The following is a 21,685-nucleotide window of genomic DNA, read 5'->3' on the forward strand; positions in this document are numbered from 1 at the left end:
ACTTCTCCACCATTCTGGTTCGCAGCCTTCTTCATATAGGCTTGAGGCACGACGTGAGGTAAAAGTATATTAACTTTGAAACTTTATACAATTTAATTTTTATTATTGATTAATAAAATTTTCTTAATGTTTTTTTCTTCATGAGGGTTCTAAGTTCCCAGAGATCGACATGTTCAAGGACGTTTACGTTCGACCTGGTAATGAGACCACTAAGCAGCTTCATGTAAGTATATGTTATTATTCTTATATGTATGAATCGTTCAAATATTATTTATATTTTGTTATTAAACATTATATGTTTTTTCTTTATTATTACAGGTTACTATGGAGGAAAAGAGCACTACTGTTCTCCATGAAGTAGCATCGCAGCTTCCCCCGGAGACCCCAATTAAGGACGTCATGGTACCTGAGGATGCAGGTTTTCTGATCATGACTGATGTCCTGAATCAGAATTATGGTCGTCGTCGTGGCAAGGTTGTTCGGGGTATGGGGAAAGCGCGGATTCGTGAGACAGGTGCTTCTTCTTCTAGATCGAACACAGTAGAGGTCGATGCATTGAAGGCGGAAGTGATGCAGCTGAGGACTGAGGGCGCGCAGATGAAGGTTTAGCTGAGGGCCCAGGCCGAGGAGCTGAATACCTATGTCGGGAGGGTGCAAGAACTTGTACAAGCCATATAGACGTCTGGCCTCCAAATCTCGCTACTAGCACCTCATCATGCCCCACCTTCGACCTCAGAGCCACCTTGCCCTGTCGATACCGAGTAGCTTGATATATTAAACCTAGTTCACTTGTAGTTTTTTCTTTTTTGTTCAAACATCTTGTATGTACATTTTCAGATATTTTATAATTAAATATTTTTGCTTGGTTAATTAATTATTCTTTATAATTTAATTACAATATTTATCAAAAAAAAAAATTTAAATTATTTTTCACTAATTTAAAAAAATTAAAAAAAAGGGTTTGCGCGACGTACGCCGTAGGATGTGCGTCGCTCAAAGTATCTTTGCACGACGTAGGACGCATGTCGCGCAAAAGTACTTTGCACGACGTACAACGTGCGTCGCGCAAAGTCACTTTGCACAATGTAGACAGTGCGTCGCGCAAAGTCACTTTGCACGACGAACGTTGTACGTCGCGCTGATGTGAAATATATAAGCACTCAAATTAACCCTCTTTTTATCAATTGTAGCAAGTATGTAAGTAGGGATCGTTCTAGGCCGGGGATTAGGAGGGATTGCTAAATCACTTGAAAACTGACTCAAATACGTAAAAACAAGTTAAAACACTAAACTAGACTCAAAGAATGCAAAACTAAACTTTAAAACACCAAAACAAACCAAAAGACTCAAAACAGCAAATAAACACTCAAAACTGTCTTAAAAACACAATCTGGGCAGTTTTGAACACTAGACACAAACTTGGACGAAAATTGGTTTTAACTTGACCTAAGACACTTAAAAACACAAACTAAAGTGAATTCTAACTACTATGACTCAACAAAGTGAAGGGGGATTGATTTTGGACGAATTTAAAAACAAAACAAAACTTTGTAAACTAGAACAGATTTTAAAAACGAATTTGATTTAAATGAATGGATGGAAGGCTAGCTAAGGGGTTCATCTCCACACATGTTATACTTGCATTCAAAACGATTTCCAATTGCTTTTCAATAAACCATGAATTCTCAACGCCCCAAGTTAATTAGGTCCGCTTAAATTAACCTTCAGATTTTCCTAACGTTATTGAATTGGATGATTGCATACGACAACCCAAAACATTCCCCACAAGTCCCCTACATGATTGCATAATAGAGATACAAGCAAGAATCATTAAGTTCTATGAAAACCATAAGCATTGACAAAGCACTTGTTACTATGATTGCATGAAACTTATGCCAAGAATTTACTTAACGCGATTGAGATCATCAACCTTTACTACTTGTGAATATAAGTCCATAACGATTAGGTGAAATTTCCTTATATCCTAGCATTCAATTTATGCATGATAATTAAGCGTGCACTCTCAACCAACACACACAAATCAATGTAATTCATATAGATAAGTAAATTGAATTCACAACTTATGAAACGCAATTGAAAGTAATCAAATCATATAGCAAGCATAATCATGGTTTCGAATCCCCCCCTAGCCAATGGGGGTTTAGTTCCTCATACTCGCAAAGCAAAGATACATAAATTTAGACATTAAAAACCAAGGAAAGAAAACACCTAGACGATCCAATTTGGACAGCAGGTGCATCCACGAGTCTCTCCTCCTCCTTGCTGCGGCAAAGGACTTTAGGGACAGGTTGGGACTTATATGTATGGGTGGATGAGTATGGACTAAGGTAGAAGTGTTTAGGAAGGGTGGGGGGTGCGGCAAGGTCAGATTGTATGGTGAATGGGAGTGAATTGGTGCGGCAAAGGGTTCTTGTGAATTTCTGGAGTGAATTGTGAATTGTGGTGAGTAGTGAATGTGAAGGGTGCGGCACCATGTATTTATAGGGTCCTAAAAGTCTAGCAAATCAGATTAGGACTTGGAGGATTAAATCCCATCAGGAAAGGGCTTAAAACAATCAAATTTTGGGTAGGAAAGGTCTTCCTAGGTGCGGCATGAATGGATTAGAAGGATAAGGCTTCTAGATGGCCTTGCAAGGCAAGGCAATCAGGTTTCTAGAAGGCCTAGGGTGCGGCACTAAGGGATAAGGATAAGGTTTAGGTGTCCTAAATGGATAAGGTGCCCTAAATGGATAAGGACTCCTCATTTCACTTGGAAACTTTGCCTATTAGGATTAGGAAACCATGTCTTTGTCTTTCCTTCTTCATCTTGGAATCCTTTTCCTTCTTGGACTTGGAAAACTTCTCTGTTGCTTCTCTTGAGACCATTTGGATTTTGACTTTCCTACTCCAAGTAGGAAACCTTGTTTGAGTAGGAATCTTTATCTTCTAGGAATCCCAATTTCACTAGGAAACCTATTTCACTAGGAATCCTAATTCAACTAGGATTCCATCTTTTACTTAGGCGCTTTCCTACTTCGACTAGGAAACCTTGTTCAGGTAGGAAACATCATCTTCAATTTCGTCCAAAATGCTCCAAAATGCATCCTTTTGCATACTTTGCCCTTAGAACCTGAAAACACATAAAACTAGCTTAAAAGACTACTTTAACTAAGGAAAAACAATGTAAATGCACAAGAACAAGCTAACTAAGGCGCATAAATATGCTCCTATCACGCGCAAAGTACTTTGCACGTTGTAGGTTGTGCGTCGTGCAAAGCCACTTTGCGCGACGCAAGTTATTTTTCGTAGCACAAACCCTAGTGTCACTACCTTGACGCGACGGTTAGTGCGCGACGAAGATTACGTCGCGCAAACCCGTGCGCAACGATTTTTGACTTTGCGCGACGAATATATGTACGTCGCGCAAAGTGTTTTTTTTACTAGTGCAATATGAGAGACACAATAAACAATAGACATTTTAAAGGTATATGAATATATATAGGTACACTATACATAGGTTCATATGTATAGGTACACAAAATTTATCTATAGGTGCATATTAGTGGGAAAAGATCCGGTCCGAATCTCTCCCATCAAAGGCCCAGGATCAAGTGATCTAGATCGTTGAAATTTGATCCAACAGCTACAATTATTATAACTTTTAGAGGACTCCCTGTTTGTAGCCGTTGGAATAAATTTCAACGGTCCGGATCACTTGATCCTGGACCTTTGATGGGAGAGATCCAAACCGGATCTCCTCATATTAATAGCAGTAACTAAGAGTTGTTAACAGAAACATGTGTTAAGTGTATATGGAGACAAGTGTCACAAATATAGAGGTGGCGGATGATGGTGGCGGATTTAGAAAAATACCGTCGGATAAATTATATCCGACACATTATTTAATTAGTGGCGGATATTAGAAAAATCCTGTCGGTTATATCCGACATAACTTCCTGGCAGATATTATAAAACTCCTATCATTTATAATCGACATTATTTTTGAATTTTTTTTATAAATATTTTTGACAGATTATGGCGGTTTTTAAAGTTACTGGTGGCGATTTTTAAGTTATTGGTGGCGGTTATAACCAACATAAATTGATTATTTTATTATTTTAGTATGCTAGTGGTTATTATTTTAGTATTCTGTCGGTTATAATCAACAGAAATTCATTTTACGCCAAACGCTTTTCAATTTGTTGTTCTTTCATATTTCGTTTTCTTCCTCATCTTCATTTTACTCGTTTTCTCTTCATCTTCAATATTTCTCCTCTCTTCCCCTCAATTTGTAAGTTTTTCAATTCTTTTGCTTCATATTTTAAAATGTTATATTGATTAAAAATAAATAAATAAATAAACAAATGGTTTAAATATTTTTTTTTTCACTCACAATCCTGTTACCTAATCTCTGAATGTTTTTTTTTTTGTGATTTTTTACACATGCTATCTCGGAGTATATACAAACATATTTGACGGTTGGATCATTGAAATTAGTTTCATAGAATGCATATCCTATCAAATTGATAGATTTAACAAACACTTAAGAGTTAATGTTATACTTCCATTAAGTATAAAAAATTATCCACTAGTATAAATATTTTAAATTGAAGATCGAATTCGTTCAATGCATTCTTATATGGTTGAGGAGTGTAGCTGTAAAAAATCATCAAAATCGAAGCTAAAATAACTGTTAAATTATGATTTTTCGTTTATAACCGTCGAAAACTTTTGTTTTATTACCTAATCTCTGAATGTTTGTTTTTTGTGATTTTTAGGTATGCGATCTCGGAGTGTGTACAAACAAGTTTGACGGTTAGATCATTGAAAAAAGTTTCGTAAAATGTGTATCGCGTCAAAACGGTAGATTAAATAAACACTTAAGAGTTAATGTTATACTTCCATTAAGTATAAAATAAGATTTTGTGGTATCCACTAGTGTAAATATTTTAAATTGAAGATCTTTGTTTCTTTCTCCAACCGATGTGGGATTTCAATAGTACTTTCCTGTTTCTACCCTAAGTAATACATTTCAATCTTGCATAAAATGCGTTGTATTAACAATTATTTGTTAAGCAGCAATGGGAATGAGCACTTTGACTTGACAATCGGGAATCAATAAGGATTCATTCTTTGAAGTTGATATATCAACACCAATGGATGAATATCTTTCCACACATATATTACATATACAGATATGATATATAAATATATGTATTAATTTCATTTTGATCTTTTTGTCAAATACTAATAGCTTCCACGTCTTTCTCCAGTACTCTCAACTTCAACTTTGCGATGTCCAAAAACTATTTAACCATAAAAAGATATATATAGTACCCTAAAAGACTCAAACTAATAATACAACTATTTAAATAATTTAATAACGATAGGTTCAATCTCATCGACCTGTTTAATTTGTTGTTTGTTAGCTAGTGATCAATGATTATCATATTGATCCAACCTTTTATTTTTTGTTAATCGTAACTTCCACGAATGCATTTAGATAATAGAGAAAGCAATTGTGATTTTTTATTTATAACCGTTAAATTGTGATTTTTTTTTTATAACTGTTGAAAACTTTTATCCCGTTACGTAATCTCTAAATGTTTTTTTTTTACTATTTTTTGTGTATGCAATCTCGGAGTGTTTACAAATAAGTTTGACGGTTGGATCGTTAAAAAAAGTTTCGTAGAATGCATATCGCGTTAAAACAGTAGATTAAACAAACACTTAGAGTTAATATTATACTTTCATTAAGTATAAAATAATATTTTGTGGTATCCAATAGTGTAAATATTTTAAATTAAAGATCGAATTCATTCAATGCATTCTTATAGGGTCGAAGATTATAGCTGTAAAAAATCATCAAACAATTATTATTTTATTTTTTTAAATCGTAACAAAATTTTGGGGGGAATTTAAAATTTTGAGAGGGGATTTTGGAGAGATGCCATTTTGATTTTATCAGTTATAACCAAGGAAGAAAATATCGGTAATATCGGAAATATCGGTAGTCCGAAAACACGGAAATATCGATGGAAATATCGAGATAATATCGATATCGATAAAAATTACATGGAAACCACGGAAATTGTAAGAAAAACTTGGAAATTTTTAATGAAACTTTGTAGGATGTTTATTTAGTCAATTATCTATTAGTTTATCACAAAAAAATTGGAAGGAAATGCATTGCATGATGGATTTAAGTTGATTATATAGCGAGCTGGCAAACATTGTGAGTGTAGAAAATATGTAGTAATTAATGAAAGAAGTTTAAACACACCATAATCATTTATATATAATTAATTAGTAAAATATTTGGAGGTTTTATTTAGGATATTAAAAAAAAAAAGGAAGTGAATAAAATGATGAAGAATAATGTGCCGAATTTGACACTTTAAATTTCTTACACATAAGAATAAGACTAAACTTTAATTTGGATGCCGATTATGTTTTTTTAAGTTTATATAAAGTAAAATAATTGAATTTTGAAAGCCAGGAGTGTGTCAATTGAATTTTGGCCGGCGTGCAAGATATCAATCTCTTCGTCTCGTCGAGTAGTACAACTTTCTTTTTTGTTTCACTCAATTTCGTTGAGTATTGAAAAAGTTATACTCATTTGAATCTTACCTAGTTTCCGGCGACCTCAGTGGCTTTCGAGGCAATTTCCGGCCAAACCACAATGAGTCAGACGTTGTGTGAGGTACCATTCTCTTCGTCTCTTCGAGGGCTACAACTTTCCTTTTTGTTTCACTCAATTTCGTTGCATATTGAAAAAGTTATACTCATTTGAATCGTACCCAATTTCCAGCGACCTCAATGTCTTTCGAGGCAATTTCCGGCCAAACCACGGCGAGTTGGCCGGCGTGCAAGGTATCAATCTCTTCGTCTCGTCGATTAGTATAACTTTCCTTTTTTTTTCACTCAATTTCGTTGAGTATTAAAAAAGTTATACTCATTTGAATCTTACCCAGTTTCCGGCGATCTCAGTGACTTTCGAGGCAGTTTCCGGCCAAACCACGGCGATTCAGACGTCGTGTGAGGTACCATTCTCTTCGTATCTTCGAGGGCTACAACTTTCGTTTTTTTCTTGCTTGATTTCGTTGAGTTTTGACAAAGTTATGGCCGTTTAAAGTGGATGTAAATTTTCGGCCGAAATTCTGATTTTCTCCTATTGGGAGAGTCCCACATCGCCCATGCTTGCTCCTATAAAACCCACATTCCCCTGCCAAGTAAGCCATATCTTGGTCGCCCTTTGGGCTATGATCAAGTGAAGTATGTGTTGAGTTTTCTCAACATATTTAAGTATTTTTTAGTATTATGTCACGATATTATCGATAATTTCGATAATATCACGATATTATCGATAATTTCGATAATATCACGATATTATCGATAATTTCGATAATATCACGATATTATTGATATTATTGATAATATCGCGATATTTTGACGAAAATCATATGGATAGTTAAAAAAAATTTCGGACCTCTAAAAAAACGATAATATCGGCGATATTTCGCCGATATTATCGATATTTTCTTCCTTGGTTATAACCGACAATAATTAAAAAAATTTGTCGGTTTATATTTTTAAAAAATATTTTTATTGATTTTAACCGACAGTAATAAAAAAATTCCAAAATAAAACCCCTTCCCTTCTCCCTTCCTTCTCCCCTTTCTCCTCTCCTCATTTCCTTCTCCACATCTTCTTCCCCTTCCTCGAATAGGGTCGTGAAGCCACGAACGCAACCTTGCTTCCAAAATAGGATCGCGAAGTCATCAATCCCAACTACAATCCCCTTGACGCCGTCGTCTTCTCCACATTGGCAACCCTTTCAAGCCTCTTGCCATCAACACGCTGCTGCTGCCATAGCTGCTGCTTCTGCATCTCTTCCTTGCAATGTTCTTTCTGCTAATATATTTTCGTGAGCCTCAATTATTTTTAGGGTTTCCATTTCGCCAAATCCTTCAAATCTTCACCTTCTCCTTACCAATTTCATCCCAATTTTCCAATTTTCAGGTACGATTAGGCCATTCTCAAATCGGTAGAACTCCCATTTTTTTCCCCTTCAGATCCGAGCCAGGTCTGAGTCGTCGGATTTGCTCGAATCCGAAAATGTCATACCCATTAAGGCAATTTCTCATTTTCTTCATCCATTTATAATTTATATATATATAAAGATTGAAAATTATGAGTGATTTGAATTTTGGGGTGTTTGATTGTGTAGATTCACAGGGACCAGGAGAGTGGGAAGATTCTGAATTTGGTGTTTGTTTGGGCGAATGAGGGCTCCGAGCTGAAAGTTGATGTCTCTGTTGTTTTCAAAGGTGAAGATGTTTGTCCTGGTCTAAAAAATTAATTTAATTTTCTTTGGCTGCACATTGTTTGGTTTGTTTCGTATCATTGGTAAACAGAAGTTGCGTATTTGATCCCAAACCCGTAACATTGAAGTTGGATTGTTTAGGAATAAGTAGAAAATTTGGTCATCGATGTGATACATTGCTTGATTTAAGGGTTGTTCTATCATCCTTTGAGCAATTTCGTCCCAAAATTGCAGAAGAGAGTGAAGAAAAGCAAGAGGCTCTGTTGGTGGCCACTGCTTCTCTGTTTTCTCTCTCATTTCTGTGTGTGCGTGGGTGGATATTTACAGAATGTGGAAGAATGAATTGGAAGGGGAAAGGTCAAAGGTGGGTGAGAATACGGAAGAGGAAGGATGAATTGCAGAAGTAAGTTGATAACCATGTTGTGCGGGAAGGAAGCAACTGTCTCTCTCCTCTCGCTTTCTGGCTCAACTTGAAAGAGAAAGAAATAATTTAGAAAGTTGTGTATATTTTTTGTTATTATTGATATATTTTTTGTCGGTTTTATCCAACAATAATGCTTTTATTTATTCATTATTAATAAATTCTCTGTCGGTTATATCTGATACAAGTTCTATCGGTTTTAGTATTTTTTGTCGGTTTTATCCGACAAAGAATTATCTGTTGGTTATATCTGACACAATTTCTGTCGGTTTTAGAGTATTTTCTGTCAGAAAATTTATTTCCTAACGCCGATAATTTTGTTGCTTATTATATCCGTCATTGCATCCATTTTCCGTGGGATTTTGCTTAATATCCGACAGTAATACACATTTCTTGACGATTTTCATAGTGACACTAATAAATGGATTTGTAGTAGTCTCTATTGGTATTTTGACAAGAAAACTCTAATGGAATTCATTTTTGCCACGGTTTCAAGGCTTCTTTCACTTTGTAGGTATTTTGATAGTCTCTATTTGTCGAACAAGTGGACAATTACCTAACCCACTTGGGCTGTCACGGTTTAAGAAATCACATGGATTGGATGGCCCACTTGGGCTGTCATGGTCTGAGCCATTTGGGCTGTCACAGTTTGAGCAATCACATGGATTGCATGGTCCACTTAGGCTGTCACGGTCTGGGCCATTTGGGGTTGTCTCTTGATATTCCATCTTGGGTGTCCCTCGGTGCAGCAGGGTTGCTGTTGCTGTTGCTGTCACGGTCTTGATTAGGCATCCCACTTGGGCTAGCAGAAGATTCTGCAGAGGAAATCTTCACAATATCGAGCCCGCAATAATTGTCGATTAAGGTTGTCTTCCCCTAAGGAGTATGGCTAGAAGGAAAAAATCATTCATCTTCAGAGAATGTAACATCCATGGTGACGTACGTATGTCGAGTAGATGGATGATAACATTGATACCCCTTTTCTTGGGGACCAAAGCCAAAGAACACACACCGCACCACACAGGGATCAAGCATGCTTCTTTGATTTTTGTGAAAATGGACATATGCCACATAACCAAAAACCCAGGGTTCGAGATGAAGAGTGGAAGGGAGCAAAACAGATCAGCAAGCACGGCCAATGGCATTCTAAACACGCGATATCATTAATAACCTTAATGCAGAACTACAAAAAATTTGATATGAATTTTACTGTATCAAAGTACTCTATAGTCACATACACACTCAAACAGTAAGGAGGCCCCTCACTGTTTCCTGTTTCGATTAGAATGTTTATTTGCAGAATTGACTCTTGGATGTAACTCAAGCACATGTTAAGCCATGTTATGTCCAATATTCTTATAACACAGATTGCTTTTAGCATCTGCTTCAATGTTTCCTTTGCGATTATAGAGCTAAGGAGAGTTATACTCTACTGAAGAAGAGATTATTCTGCGGTCGGCTCAGATAATTAAGGAGCATGGTGCAAAGATATGACCACTCAATAGTCTCAAAATTATATTTTGGAACGCTGCATTTTGGTACAGAGAAGAGTTTTTCATGAAAATATGAGTGACATTAGTTTGTCCTAGGTTCTGTTGAGTTGAGAAGAGAGCTAAAACTAGGATCCATTGTGAGGTATCCATTGCTATGTGTTACATGTAGAAAATTCATGCTGACTTTTTCGTTAAACACACGAGTCTCAACGTTAAATCTTTTGTTTTTACTCTTTGATCCAAGGTTAAACCTCTTATGTGTTGTAAAAAATTATTTGGGGATCATCATTCATTGTATGGGTGGTGAGATTGGAATGTTGCGTAAATCGGGTTTCACAAGTCTAACCACACATTGTCATAAAATTACGATTGGTCAAGGCTTTTCATATGAAAGAGAATCAAAATAAATACAGACTTTTCGCCTAAGATAACCGCAGATTCCGCTGAAAAGTAATAATTAAACATGTCTATAGAAAAGAGAGAAAAAATGTAGCAATCAATTCCTAAAGGAGAATAAAGGAAAGAAAAATTGGGTAAAGAGGGGGTGGCCAACGGTGAAACCTAACCCCCTTTGGATTAGAATAATACTATCAAGAACATGAAACCTAACCCCCTTTGGATTAGAATAATACTATCAAGAACATGTTACTCTAAGAAAAGAAGCACATCAACAACAGAGGTTCTTTTGCATTCAACTTCTAGCAAGTCCAAAAGACAGTCAATTATGGTGTTTCTTGATAATTATTTGGTTTTTAATTTTATTTATTTTTAATTAAAAACTGAAATCTTGTTTAATAATTACTTTATTAGTCTTCAAAATTTGACTTTAAGTTTTCACGTTGTTTGTTTTCAATATTTTTTTAAAACCTAAAACTTAAAACAGTTACCAAACAAGTTTTCAATTTTCAAAAAAGTGAAAAATGAAAATCGAAATTCGAAATGAAAAGCTAAAAATTGAAAACTGAAGATGAAGAACGGCCCCTAAGGAAATCACATTTGTATTACATTGGTATACCATCTGATTGAATAAGTAATGTATATATGCCACGGTAATTAATAAATTTATTTCATTGAGTGATAGTTGTATATGTATCACTTGGCACATTAAATGATACATCAATATGATTTAAATAAGTAGTCTCCCTACCATTACTTTTATTTCCTAACTAAATTTGGATGGAACTTTTATAAATTTCTAAAGAAAAAAAATTCACTAAAACCAAACTAAGTAGCAAATAAAACACGTTTTAGGGTTTTTTTTTTCACTCTTAATGCAGAATGTTTATATTACATCCTCACTTGGGGTTAATTACATATAATAATATGAGAGTATAGAGGCGGTACTTTTCCAACTTAGAGTATAATGTCAATAATTAAATACATATATTATAACACAATGAAATTATTAAGAAACCATTTGGTAAGTATTTCGTTTTTAGATTTTTAGTTTTCACCGTTTTGAAAATTAAAAATTAAAATCTTATTTGGTAATTACTTTTAATTTTCAGGTTTCAAAAAATACAAACTAGAAAACTAAAAAGTGAAAACTAAGGGAAATTTCTTTTTTAAAAAGAGAATGTTGTGACTTATTTTATTTGAGAGAAAGAGAGGGTGCAATGCGGCATAGACAGAAAAAGAGAGATGAAGAATATGCTTGAGAAATTTTGTGTATTATTTTCTATATTTTGTGCTTTTATTTATATTAAACTAAAGACGATTTTTTACCTTATAAGTAATACAAAAAAGATATTCCAGTATCCTATATACAATGTACAACTGATTTACACGATTGCTAGAATTATTTTCACAACAAGAAAGTAATGTTCAGCTTTTATTTGAAAGTAGTAACCAAATAAGGTTTTAATTTTTGAATTTTTTAAAATTAAAAAAATATATAAAATAAAAAGATTATCCAAACCGACACGAGACGGCTACCAAGCAATTAAACACTGGTTGTCGCCGGAACGCGTGGCCAGCGGTACAGCATGTCATTTGGTCCAATAAAATGACAATCTGGGTCAAAACTACAAGTTAATTCTCTCATTGCAAATTCCATCCGACAGAAAGAATACAATTATGGAAAAAGATGATCATCTTAGCGTTGTGATGCTGCCATGGTCTGCCTTTGGCCACATGATGCCTTTTTTCCAACTTTCAATAGCTTTAGCAAAAGCAAAAGTTCATGTCTCCTTCATATCCACACCAAAAAACATCCAAAGACTCCCCAAAATCTCACCAGATTTGCAACCCTTTGTGCAATTAGTCCCCATTCCATTTCCACCGTTGGATCCCGACTTGTTGCCGGAAGGAGCTGAGGCCACGGTGGACCTCCCCTTTGAAAATACTGACAACTTGAAGACTGCATACGACCTCCTGCAAGCACCCATCAAGCAGTTCATTGGGGATCGATTGCCTGATTGGATCATAACCGACTTTGCTGCTCATTGGGTCGTAGAGATTGGCAAAGAGTACGGCGTTCCACTTGTCTATTTTACTGTTGTCTCTGCTGCTACAGTTGTCGTTTTTAGTTCAGCTGAAAATCCCTCCAGTGGTAATACAGATGATACTCTGCCATCGCCGGAAAGCCTTACTTCGCCGCCGGATCTGGTTACTTCTCAGTCAACGGTCGCATACCGAGAGCACGAGGCGGTCGATATGCACAAGGGCCTTTACGGAGTGAATGATTCCGGCATAAGTGATGCCGAAAGGCACGCCAAGATTCTATCAGCTTGTCGAGTTTTCGCCATTCGGAGTTGCTATGAGTTTGAAGGAGAGTACTTGGAGGCATACAAGAACAAGTCTGGGAAGCTTGTGATTCCCACTGGTTTGCTTCCTCCTGAGATACCTGCAAAAGGGGCAAAAGGAGAAATTTCCACTGATGATGGGATCTTTGAATGGCTCGATAAGCAAAAAACCAGGTCAGTTGTGTTTGTAGGGTTTGGGAGTGAATGTAAGTTGAGTAAAGAGCAAGTCTTTGAGATAGCACATGGGCTGGAGCTATCAGAACTCCCTTTTCTTTGGGCACTCAGAAAACCCAATTGGGCAAATAGTGAAGACGATGCTCTGCCTCTAGGGTTTGTTGACCGTGTATCAGAGAAGGGGCTTGTTTGCATCGGATGGGTGCCCCAAATGGAAATCTTGGCACACCCATCGGTTGGGGGTTCTCTGTTTCACTCTGGATGGGGATCAATAATTGAGACTCTGCAATTTGGGCATGTTCTTGTTGTGCTACCATTCATTATTGATCAGCCTCTGAATGCAAGGCTTTTGGAGGAGAAGGGTATGGCTGTCGAAGTGAAACGACGCGGAGATGGGTCGTTTAGTAGAGATGACATAGCCAAAACACTCCGGCACGCGATGGTGGAGGAGGAAGGAGAGCGGCTGAGATCCAATGCTAGGAAAGCTGCAACTGTTTTTGGAGATCACAACCTGCACCAAGGCCACTACATTGGCCAGTTTGTCAACTTTCTTAAAAACAACACTACAAAAAGGTCATCCGGTTCTTAGATGTCCCAATTATATTAGCTAATAATTTGGAATGGCGCCAAAAATTTCACAGCATTGGTGGTGCTGGATTAATGTTGGATATGAATTACTGATCCCATGTGTTTCTATAAGCTTTCAAGTGATTTTTGTGGTGATAAATATATGCTGGACTAATTTTATTAAATACGCCTGCCCTGCCCACTTTTATTATTTTCAAATTTTCTTTCTAAAATTCTTAATTAAACAATCAATTAGGCCTTAAAAATAGGAATTTTTGCTTCTACAGTAGACCCGGCAGTTTCTGACACGATTCGAAAATAACGGGTCTTGGGTCAACACAATAATTAATCGGGTCATTATCGGGTGACCCGTTAATAACTGGTTCTTAACGAGCATACACTCGGGTAACACATAGGCAACCCGTTTCGACCTGTTAAGAAAAAAACTATTTTGATAATTTTAAAGCTTAATTACTAAAAGATTTATTATAAATACAATAGCCATATTAATATATATAATATATTCTATATTAAATATATAGTTTTGTATTATTATTTTATTTAAGTTTAAAAAATTAGTCATTATTTATTTTTATTATGAGAGTTCCTTATTATCATTACTAGGATAAATTTTACTTCACATGTTGTCATCCAAAATTCAAATAAACTAGTATAGTATTTGTATAGGTAAGAACTAAGAAGACATACATACAAGTGTGAAAAATGTGAAAGAATATATAAACACTCGTGATTCATCATTATTCCTCCATGAGTAGATAATGGTTACACTTACATTATCGTTTAGATTTTAAAATCCTCCAAACCCTCATGAATAATGTTTTTTTTCATTGAGGGAAAAATTAATAAAATTAATAAAAATTATTGTATAAATGTAAAAAAATGTAAAAAAAAATATACAATCACTCATAGAGGCAAGCTTTACAACTTTCATGAATGGGTCAGCTTCGAAATCCAACACTATAATCCATAAACCTTAAATTTATATTTAATCGTCGATTGTCATTTATGTAACATCCCACATCGTCCAGGGGAGTGATCCTTAAATGTATATTCTCATCCCTATCTAGCACGAGGCCTTTTGGGAGCTCACTGGCTTCGGGTTCTGTAGAAACTCCGAAGTTAAGCGAGAAGGAGGCCAGAGCACTCCCAAGATGGGTGACTTACTGGGAAGTTGCTCGTGAGTTCCCAAAACAAAACCGTGAGAGAATGGTAAGCCCAAAGCGGACAATATCGTGCTACGGTGGTGGAACGGACCCGAGATGTGGTGGACCCGAGCCGGGATGTGACAAATGGTATCAAAGCCAATCCCTAATTGGAAGTGTGCCCATGAGGACGTTGAGCCCCTAAAAGGGGTGGATTGTAACATCCGACATCGCCCAAGGGAGTGATCCTTAAATGTATATTCTCATCCCTACCTAGCACGAGGCATTTTGGGAGCTCACTGGCTTCAGGTTCCGTCGGAACTCCGAAGTCAAGCGAGAATGTGGCTAAAGCACTCCCATGATGGGTGACCCACTAGGAAGTTGCTCATGAGTTCCCAAAAACAAAACTGTGAGGGAATGGTAAGCCCAAAGTGGACGATATCGTGCTACGGTGACAGAACAGGCCTCGGAAGTGGTCCGCCCCGGGCCGGGATGTGACAATTTATGTTTTATTCTTCTTACTGAATTTCATTTTTAAAATTTTCTTTTTTGAAAACATGATCATCTGGCGAATGTAAGAAGATGAACAGTTCAGATCTTTGATATCACATTTTGATATTTACGATTAACTGAAATATGAGTTGATGTCATATAGTATATAAAAACTTTATAAACATCAAGCAATATTTTCACTAACCGTAAAACTCCGCATATAATATCAACGATCCAAATCGTTCATCTTCCTGCATCCTCTAATAGATCATGTTTTCAAAAAAGAAAATCTGAAGAAAAAAAAATTGATGAGAATAATGAAACGTAAATGTAAACAACAATCAATGGTTAGATTTTGATCTATGATTTATATGATTATAGTGACGAGTTTTAAAGTTAAGCTCTTCATGAAAGTTGTAAAGTTTGTCATTACGAGCGTTTATACATTTTTTCTACATTTTTTACACTTCTACATTAATTAAAAAACTATTAAAGATTTTACCTAATTAATTAAGCTATTAATTAATTTATACCCATTTTGTTTTAGAAGCAATGGATGCTAGAGATTCAGATTCAGTAAACCTTAGTGATGAAGAGTTTGTGGAGATTATAATGGGGACAGAGCGAGATCTTGGAAGTGAAGGTATAAACAATACAAATACGAGTCTTGCAAAGAAAAAGGCTAGAGCAATCAATTTAGGTAATCGAAAATATACTTAAAAAAGAAAAATGCGTTTTTTCTTAAAATATATTGGTTTATTGGTTTAAAATATATTTTTCTTAACGGGTAACAGGTCAAGTCATATTACCTATTAATATTATCGGGTCGATTTCAGGTCGTGTCATTTTACTCGTTTATTTTAACGAGTGTTACACGACAAGACCCGTTAAGATATTAGGTATGACACGAAAATGACACGAACATGGAAAACACGACACGAATGACAGGTCTATTCTATAGATCAAATTTAACAATTTAAAATGGAATTGTTTTTTAAAACATTTTGTTAATGAGAATTAACCTGTATATAAAATTTTGTAGAGACAATTACAAAACCAAATACATGAACAATATGAGAGACACAATAAACAATATACACTATAAAGGTACATGAATATATATTGGATACTATACATAAGTTCATATGTATGGGTACCCAAAATTTATCTATAGGTGCATATTAATAGCAGTAACGAATATAGAGGTTGTGTACAAATTAAGTTGGGTAGTCCTAAGTTTTTTTTTTTTTTGTTAAATGATAGATTTGTTAAATTATATGCTAGATTAGAGAGCCGACGATATTCGAACTCACGTATGTCGAGTAGATGGATGATAACATCGATACCCCTTTTGTTGTGGACCAAAGCCAAGGAACACACACCGCAACACACAGGGATCAAGCTTGCTTCTTTGATTTTTGTGAAAATGGACATATGCCACAAAACCAAAAACCCAGGGTTCAAGATGAAGACTGGAAGGGAGCAAAACTGATCTGCAAGCACGGCCAATGGCGTTCTAAAAGAGATAACACGCGATGTCATTAATAACCTTAATGCAGAACTACATAAATTTTGATATGAATTTTACTGTATCAACATACTCTATAATCACATACACACTCAAACAGTAAGGAGGCCCCTTACTGTTTCCTGTTTCGATTATAATGTTTATTTGCAGAATTGACTCTTGGATGTAACTCAAGCATATGTTAAGCCATGTTCCCTCCAATATTCTTATAACACAGATTGCTTTTAGCATCTGCTTCAATGTTTCCTTTGCGATTATAGAGCAAAGGAGAGCTATACTCTACTGAATAAGAGATTATTCTACGGTCAGCTCAGATAATTAAGGAGCATGGTGCTAAGATATGACCACTCAATAGTCTCAAAAATTATATTTTGGAACGCTGCATTTCGGTACAGAGAAAAGTTTTTCATGAAAATATGAGTCACACTAGTTTGTCATAGGTTTTGTTGAGTTGAGAAGAGAGCTAAAACTAGGATCCATTGTGAGGTATCCATTGCTATGTGGTACATGTAGAAAGTTCACGTTGACTTTTTCGTTAACACTAGTCTGAACGTTAAATCTTTCATTTTTACTCTTTGATCCAAGTTAAACCTCTTATGTGTTGTAAAAAGTTATTTGGGGATCAACATTCATTGTATGGCTGGTGAGATTGGAATATTGCGTAAATCGGATTTCACAAGTCTTCATGAAATTATGATTGGTCAAGTCTTTTCATATGAAAGAGAATCAAAATAGCTACGGACTTTTCGTATAAGATAACCACAGATTCCCTTAAGAGTAATAATTAAACATGTCTATAGAAAGGAGAGAAAAAATGGGTAATGAGGGGGTGGCCAACGGTGAAACCTAACCCCATTTGGATTAGAATAATACTATCAAGAACACGTTACTCTAAGAAAAGAAGCACATCAACAATAAAGGTTCTTTTGCATTCAACTTTTAGCAAGTCCAAAAGACAGTCAATTATGGTGTTTCATGATAATTATTTCGTTTTTAGTTTTATTTTTTTAAATTAAAAATTAAAATTTTGTTTGATAATTATTTTATTAGTTTTCAAATTTTGACTTTAAGTTTTCACGTTTTTTGTTTTCAATTTTTTTTTTAAACTTAAAACTTAAAACAGTTACCAAACAAGTTTTCAATTTTCAAAAAAGTGAAAAGTGAAAACCGAAATTCGAAATGAAAAGCTGAAAATTGAAAGCTGAAGATGAAAAACGGCCCCTAAGGAAATCACATTTTTATTACATTGGTGTACCATCTGATTTGATAAGTGATGTACACATACCACGGTAATTAATAAATTTATTTTATTGAGTGGTAGTTGTATATGTATCACTTGGCAAATTAGATGATGAATCAATATGATTTAAATAATTAGCCTCCCTACCATTACTTTTTATTTCCTAACTAAATTTGGTGGAACTTTTATAAATTTCTAAAGAAAAAAGAAAGAATTTTTTTCACTAAAACCAAACTAAGCAGCAAATAAAACACGTTTTAGGGGTTTTTTTTTTCTCTCTTAACGCAGAATGTTTATATTACATCCTCACATGTTTATATTACATCCTCACTTATATATATTATAACGCAATGAAATTATTAAGAAGCCGCTTTGTAAGTATTTCATTTTTAGTTTTTTAGTTTTCACTGTTTTGAAAATCAAAAATTAAAATCTTATTTGGTAATTACTTTTAATTTTCAGGTTTCAAAAAATACAAACTGAAAAACTAAAAAGTGAAAACTAAAGGAAATTTCTGTTTTAAAAAAGGAATGCTGTGACTTATTTTATTTGAGAGAAAGAGAGGGTGCGGTGCGGCATAGACAAAAAAAAAGAGATGAAGAGTATGCTTGAGAAATTTTGTGTGTTATTTTCTATATCTTGTATCTTTATTTATAGTAAACTAATGACAATTTTTTACCTTATAAGGAATACAAAAAAGATCTTCCAGTATCCTATAAGCAATGTACAATTAATTTACACAATTGCTCGAATTATTTTAACCAAAGAAAGTAATTTTCAGCTTTTATTTGAAAGTAGTAACCAAATAAGATTTTAATTTTTAAATTTTTGAAAAAAAATTAAAATCTAAAAATAAAAAGATTATCCAAACCGAAACGAGACGGCTAACAAGCAATTAACGGAACACCGTACACGTGGCCAGCGGTACAGCATGTCATTTAGGGCTGGTTTGGTATTGCTGTGCTTTGAAAAAAAAGCTACTGTGAGAATAAGCGGCTGTGCTGTGAGAATAAGCGGCTGTGAAATAAAGCAGCAGATTGTTTGGTAAACTTTTTTGTAAAAGTGCTTTTGGAAAAAAAAGCAGTCCGATAGTGGGTCTTTTCATTAAAGGAGCACTGTAGCTCAGTGTGCTTTGAAAAAAAGCCAGTTTTCCAAAGCTGCAAATAGCAGCTTCAGCTTTTTCCTTTGATTTCAGCTTATTCTCACAGCAGCTTCCAAAATAAGCCCTTTTTTTTTCATTTTACCAAACACCTAAAACCCTCATAGCTTTTTTTCATGGGTGCTTTTTTTTAAGCACCTCACTCCCAAACCAGGTCTTAGTCCAATAAAATGACAATCTGGTTCAAAACTACAAGTTAATTCTCTCATTGCAAATTCCATTCGACAGAAAGAACAATTATGGAAAAAGATAATCATCTTAGCGTTGTGATGCTGCCATGGTCTGCCTTTGGCCACATGATGCCCTTTTTCCAACTTTCAATAGCTTTAGCAAAAGCAAAGGTTCATGTCTCCTTCATATCCACACCAAAAAACATCCAAAGACTCCCCAAAATCTTACCAGACTTGCAACCCTTTGTGCAATTAGTCCCCATTCCATTTCCACCGTTGGATCCCGACTTGTTGCCGGAAGGAGCTGAGGCCACGGTGGACCTCCCCTTTGAAAATACTGACAACTTGAAGACTGCATACGACCTCCTGCAAACACCCATCAAGCAGTTCATTGGGGATCGATTGCCTGATTGGATCATAACCGACTTTGCTGCTCATTGGGTCGTAGAGATTGGCAAAGAGTACGGCGTTCCACTTGTCTATTTTTTCGTTTTCTCTGCTGCTACAAGGCTCCTTTGTAGTTCAGCCGGAAATCCCTCCAGTGGTAATACAAATGATGTTCTGCCGTCGGTGGAAAGCCTTACTTCGCCGCCGGATCTGGTTACTTCTCGGTCAACGGTCGCATTCCGAGAGAACGAGGCGGTCCGTATGCACGCGGGCTTTTATGGTGTGAATGATTCCGGAATAAGTGATGCCGATAGGGACGCCAAGATTGAATCAGCTTGTCGAGTTGTATCCATTCGGAGTTGCGATGAGTTTGAAGGAGAGTACTTGGAGGCATACAAGAACAAGTCTGGGAAGCTTGTGATTCCCACTGGTTTGCTTCCTCCTGAGATACCTGCAAAAGGGGTAAAAGGAGAAATTTCCACTGATGATGGGATCTTTGAATGGCTCGATAAGCAAAAAACCAGGTCAGTTGTGTTTGTAGGGTTTGGGACTGAGTGTAAGTTGAGTAAAGAGCAAGTCTTTGAGATAGCTCATGGGCTGGAGCTATCAGAACTCCCATTTCTTTGGGCACTCAGAAAACCCAATTGGGCAAATAGTGAAGCCGATGCTCTGCCTCTAGGGTTTGTTGACCGTGTATCAGAGAAGGGGCTTGTTTGCATCGGATGGGTGCCCCAAATGGAAATCTTGGCACACCCATCGGTTGGGGGTTCTCTGTTTCACTCTGGATGGGGATCAATAATTGAGACTCTGCAATTTGGGCATGTTCTTGTTGTGCTACCATTCATTCTTGATCAGCCTCTGAATGCAAGGCTTTTGGAGGAGAAGGGTATGGCTGTCGAAGTGAAACAACGCGGAGATGGGTCGTTTAGTAGAGATGACATAGCCAAAACACTCCGGCACGCGATGGTGGAGGAGGAAGGAGAGCGGCTGAGATCCAATGCTAGGAAAGCTGCAACTGTTTTTGGAGATCACAAGCTGCACCAAGACCACTACATTGGCAAGTTTGTCAACTTTCTTAAAAACAACACTACAAAAAGGTCATCCGGTTCTTAGATGTCCCAATTATATTAGCTAATAATTTGGAATGGCGCCAAAAATTTCACGGCATTGGAGATGCTGGAATAATGTTGGATATGAATTAGTGATCCCATGTGTTTCTATAAGCTTTCAAGTGATTTTTTTTGTGATAAATATATGCTGGACTAATTTTATTAAAGCTAAATAGGTAAAATGATTCTTGAGATTTACATAACTCATCACTTTGGTCTCAAACATTTCAAATCGATAAAAGTGGTCCTTGAGATTGTCCACCATGCATCATTTTGGTCATTCCATTAAAAACTACGTTAAGTGTCAGAGTTCTTGGCCAGAAGTTTGGACAATTTTCAAAGCTTCGTAATTTAATCGTTTCTTAACCAAATTCGACCCATAATCTATCAAAATGAAGATAGGAAAATGTAGAATAAGATTATACCTATTTGGAAGCCCAATGGCTGCTAGAGATTGCCAGAAAATAGCCTCAAATTTGACTAGTTCGAAGGAAAATTAGAAAACTCGCTGGAAACTGGGTAAACTTTAAACGTTCATAACTTATTCAATACTCAACAAAATCAAGTGATTCAAAAACAAAAATCATACTTTTCGATGAGACAAAGAGAATGGTACCTTTTGCGATGGCTAAATCGCCATGGTTTGGCTGAAAAACGACTTGAAAGTGGCGGTCTTGGTCTCGAGTTAGCCACTTTCAAGCCATTTTCCGGC

At 35.9% G+C, this 21,685-nt stretch overlaps 3 protein-coding genes and 1 pseudogene across 4 annotated transcripts in view; all 4 read left to right on the top strand.

The window, feature by feature from the left end:
- Positions 1–13,910, top strand: part of LOC126618569 (soyasaponin III rhamnosyltransferase-like) — a 41,288-nt gene extending 27,378 nt beyond the window's left edge. The window contains exon 2 of the mRNA XM_050286687.1: positions 13,670–13,910. Within this exon, the coding sequence (XP_050142644.1) occupies positions 13,670–13,747 (78 nt within the window). The 3' untranslated portion in view covers positions 13,748–13,910. The remainder of the gene's footprint in view (positions 1–13,669) is intronic.
- Positions 65–855, top strand: LOC126618699 (uncharacterized; annotated as a pseudogene).
- On the top strand, positions 7,661–8,945 carry LOC126618707 (uncharacterized). Of its 2 annotated transcripts, none has more exons than XM_050286853.1 (3): positions 7,661–8,022; positions 8,231–8,330; positions 8,561–8,945. In XM_050286853.1, the coding sequence occupies exons 1-3, from the start codon at positions 7,903–7,905 to the stop codon at positions 8,731–8,733; spliced, it is 393 nt and encodes a 130-aa protein (XP_050142810.1). In that variant the 5' UTR covers positions 7,661–7,902; the 3' UTR covers positions 8,734–8,945. The 2 variants fall into 2 exon arrangements, with proteins under 2 accessions (XP_050142810.1, XP_050142817.1); XM_050286860.1 differs by having other exon boundaries at positions 8,654–8,945.
- LOC126618585 (soyasaponin III rhamnosyltransferase-like) lies at positions 12,290–21,155 on the top strand. Its single transcript, XM_050286697.1, has 2 exons — positions 12,290–12,418; positions 19,649–21,155. Exons 1-2 carry the CDS (start codon positions 12,317–12,319, stop codon positions 20,975–20,977), a joined length of 1,431 nt encoding a protein of 476 aa, XP_050142654.1. The 5' UTR covers positions 12,290–12,316; the 3' UTR covers positions 20,978–21,155.
- Positions 21,156–21,685: the final 530 nt, after the last annotated feature.

Source organism: Malus sylvestris, chromosome 1, assembly GCF_916048215.2.
Source record: "Malus sylvestris chromosome 1, drMalSylv7.2, whole genome shotgun sequence".
Classification (NCBI taxonomy): domain Eukaryota; kingdom Viridiplantae; phylum Streptophyta; class Magnoliopsida; order Rosales; family Rosaceae; genus Malus; species Malus sylvestris.

What these genes read in the sequence shown, in the direction of transcription:
- LOC126618707 (XM_050286853.1), top strand. Translation starts at nt 7,903, where the DNA reads ATGTTCTTTCTGCTAATATATTTTCGTGAGCCTCAATTATTTTTAGGG. An exon ending in CCCAATTTTCCAATTTTCAG is followed by an intron (nt 8,023 to 8,230) that starts GTACGATTAGGC and finishes TTGATTGTGTAG; the next exon opens with ATTCACAGGGACCAGGAGAG. An exon ending in TGTCTCTGTTGTTTTCAAAG is followed by an intron (nt 8,331 to 8,560) that starts GTGAAGATGTTT and finishes CCAAAATTGCAG; the next exon opens with AAGAGAGTGAAGAAAAGCAA.
- LOC126618585 (XM_050286697.1), top strand. Translation starts at nt 12,317, where the DNA reads ATGGAAAAAGATGATCATCTTAGCGTTGTGATGCTGCCATGGTCTGCC. An exon ending in TAGCTTTAGCAAAAGCAAAA is followed by an intron (nt 12,419 to 19,648) that starts GTTCATGTCTCC and finishes GCAAAAGCAAAG; the next exon opens with GTTCATGTCTCCTTCATATC.